The 1,710-nt window shown below is 44.5% G+C and overlaps 1 protein-coding gene across 1 annotated transcript; it reads right to left on the reverse strand.

Annotated features, from left to right (window-relative positions):
* Positions 1 to 354: 354 nt before the first annotated feature.
* On the reverse strand, positions 355 to 1,355 carry OR6S1 (olfactory receptor family 6 subfamily S member 1). The gene is given in 2 exon segments (XM_024133249.1): positions 355 to 1,127; positions 1,130 to 1,355. Coding segments are annotated over 2 exon segments (999 nt in total).
* Positions 1,356 to 1,710: the final 355 nt, after the last annotated feature.

Here is a 1,710-nt window from a genome sequence, read left to right on the forward strand (position 1 = left end):
ACAAGTGCATACAGGCTCAAATATATACATTTACATAATAATGGGGCTTATACACTTTCTGAAGCTCATCCTTAGACTTCTTGGTGACCATAGACCCTTAGGTTAAGATCGCACAGGTTGGAGGGTCTTATGATATAAAGATGGTATAGATTATGATATATCAATAATAATGTGGATTTATATGAGATAGAATCACGGAATTTTGCCTGGAAGAGAAGAAAGATGGACTTGATGATTTTGGAATTCTTTAGTGTTCCAGAATTCAGTCACGTGGTGATGTCCATGATGATGAGACAATGAGAAGACAACGAAGAAGACTTGGACTTAAGATATCCCTTAAGTGATGACATCCCTTCACTTCCACCTCACTGTTTTCTTATTGAAACTCATAGCAAGTAAAAGATCCCCCCGAAATCCTGCCACTGCCTTCCTAAATATGTCCTTCAAAGCTTCCTTGACTCGCTCATTGCGTAAAGCATAGATGAATGGGTTCAGCAGCAGTGTCACAAATGTTGTTACCATTGTCACTGCCCAGTTTGTATCCACAGAGCCACTCTGTGATGGCCGTACATAGAGAAAAATGGCACTTCCATAGAAGAGGGTCACCACCATCAGGTGGGAAGTACAGTCAGAGAATGCCTTCTGATGGCCTGAAGCAGAGCGGAAGCACAGGACAGCCAGGACTATGTGGCCATAGGACAGGGCAGTAATCATCAGTGAGGCTATGATGACAAGAGAAGCCAGGACAAAGTCAGTTTCATCCAGTTCCTTGGTTTTGGTGCATGCCAGGTGGAGCAGTGGGCCACTGTCACAGAAGAAGTGCTACACTTCAGCATCCTGTTCACAGAAAGGAAGCAAGGCCACAGCCACTGTAGGGCCAAGCACAGGGAGGAGTCCCCCGATCCAGCAGGCCAAGGCCGGCCAAAAGCGCACAGCCCCATTCATGAGCAAAGTATAGTGTAGAGGGTGACAGATGGCCAGGTAGCAATCCACAGACATGACAGCCAACAGCAGGAACTCAGAGGCCCCAAGAAAGAAGTAGAGATAGAATTGGGTAATACATGCAGCAAAGGAAAGAGTGTGTTCCCTCGAGAGAAAATTGCTCAGCATCTTGGGAATGATGACAGAGTGAGCAGGATCTCTAGGCAGGACAAGTTACCCAGAAAGAAGTACATGGGAGTCTGCAAGCGAATATCAGCTCCCACCACCCTGACAATCAACACATTGCCTGTTAGAGTCAGCAGATAGACAAGAAGGAAGACAGAAAACAGTTCTGCTTTTGTGCTGTTGAGATTTGGGAAACCTGCCAGGATGAACTCTGTTACACCACTGCTCTGGTTCCCTCCAGGAGCCATTATCCTTCCCACCTGTGCAACAGCATGGACACAGTCTTGGTGAAGACAGGTCTTCTCCAGACAATCCTGAAATTTATTTTATCATGATATGGCACGCTTACCCCACTTTCTCCAGTCACAGATCCTCTTAAGATTTGAAGAACCTAAATGTCCATCAACAGAGGAATGGATAAAGAAGATGTGGTACATATAAACAATGGAATATTTCTCAGCCATGAAAAAGAATGAAATAATGCCATTTGCAGCAACATGGATGGACCTAGAGATTGTCATACTGAGTGAAGTAAGGCAGACAAAGAAAGACAAATATCAGATGATACCACATACGTGGAATCTAAAAAAGGGTACAAATGAA

The sequence above is a fragment of the Physeter macrocephalus genome, chromosome 11 (assembly GCF_002837175.3).
Source record: "Physeter macrocephalus isolate SW-GA chromosome 11, ASM283717v5, whole genome shotgun sequence".
In the NCBI taxonomy this organism is placed as follows: Eukaryota; Metazoa; Chordata; class Mammalia; order Artiodactyla; family Physeteridae; genus Physeter; species Physeter macrocephalus.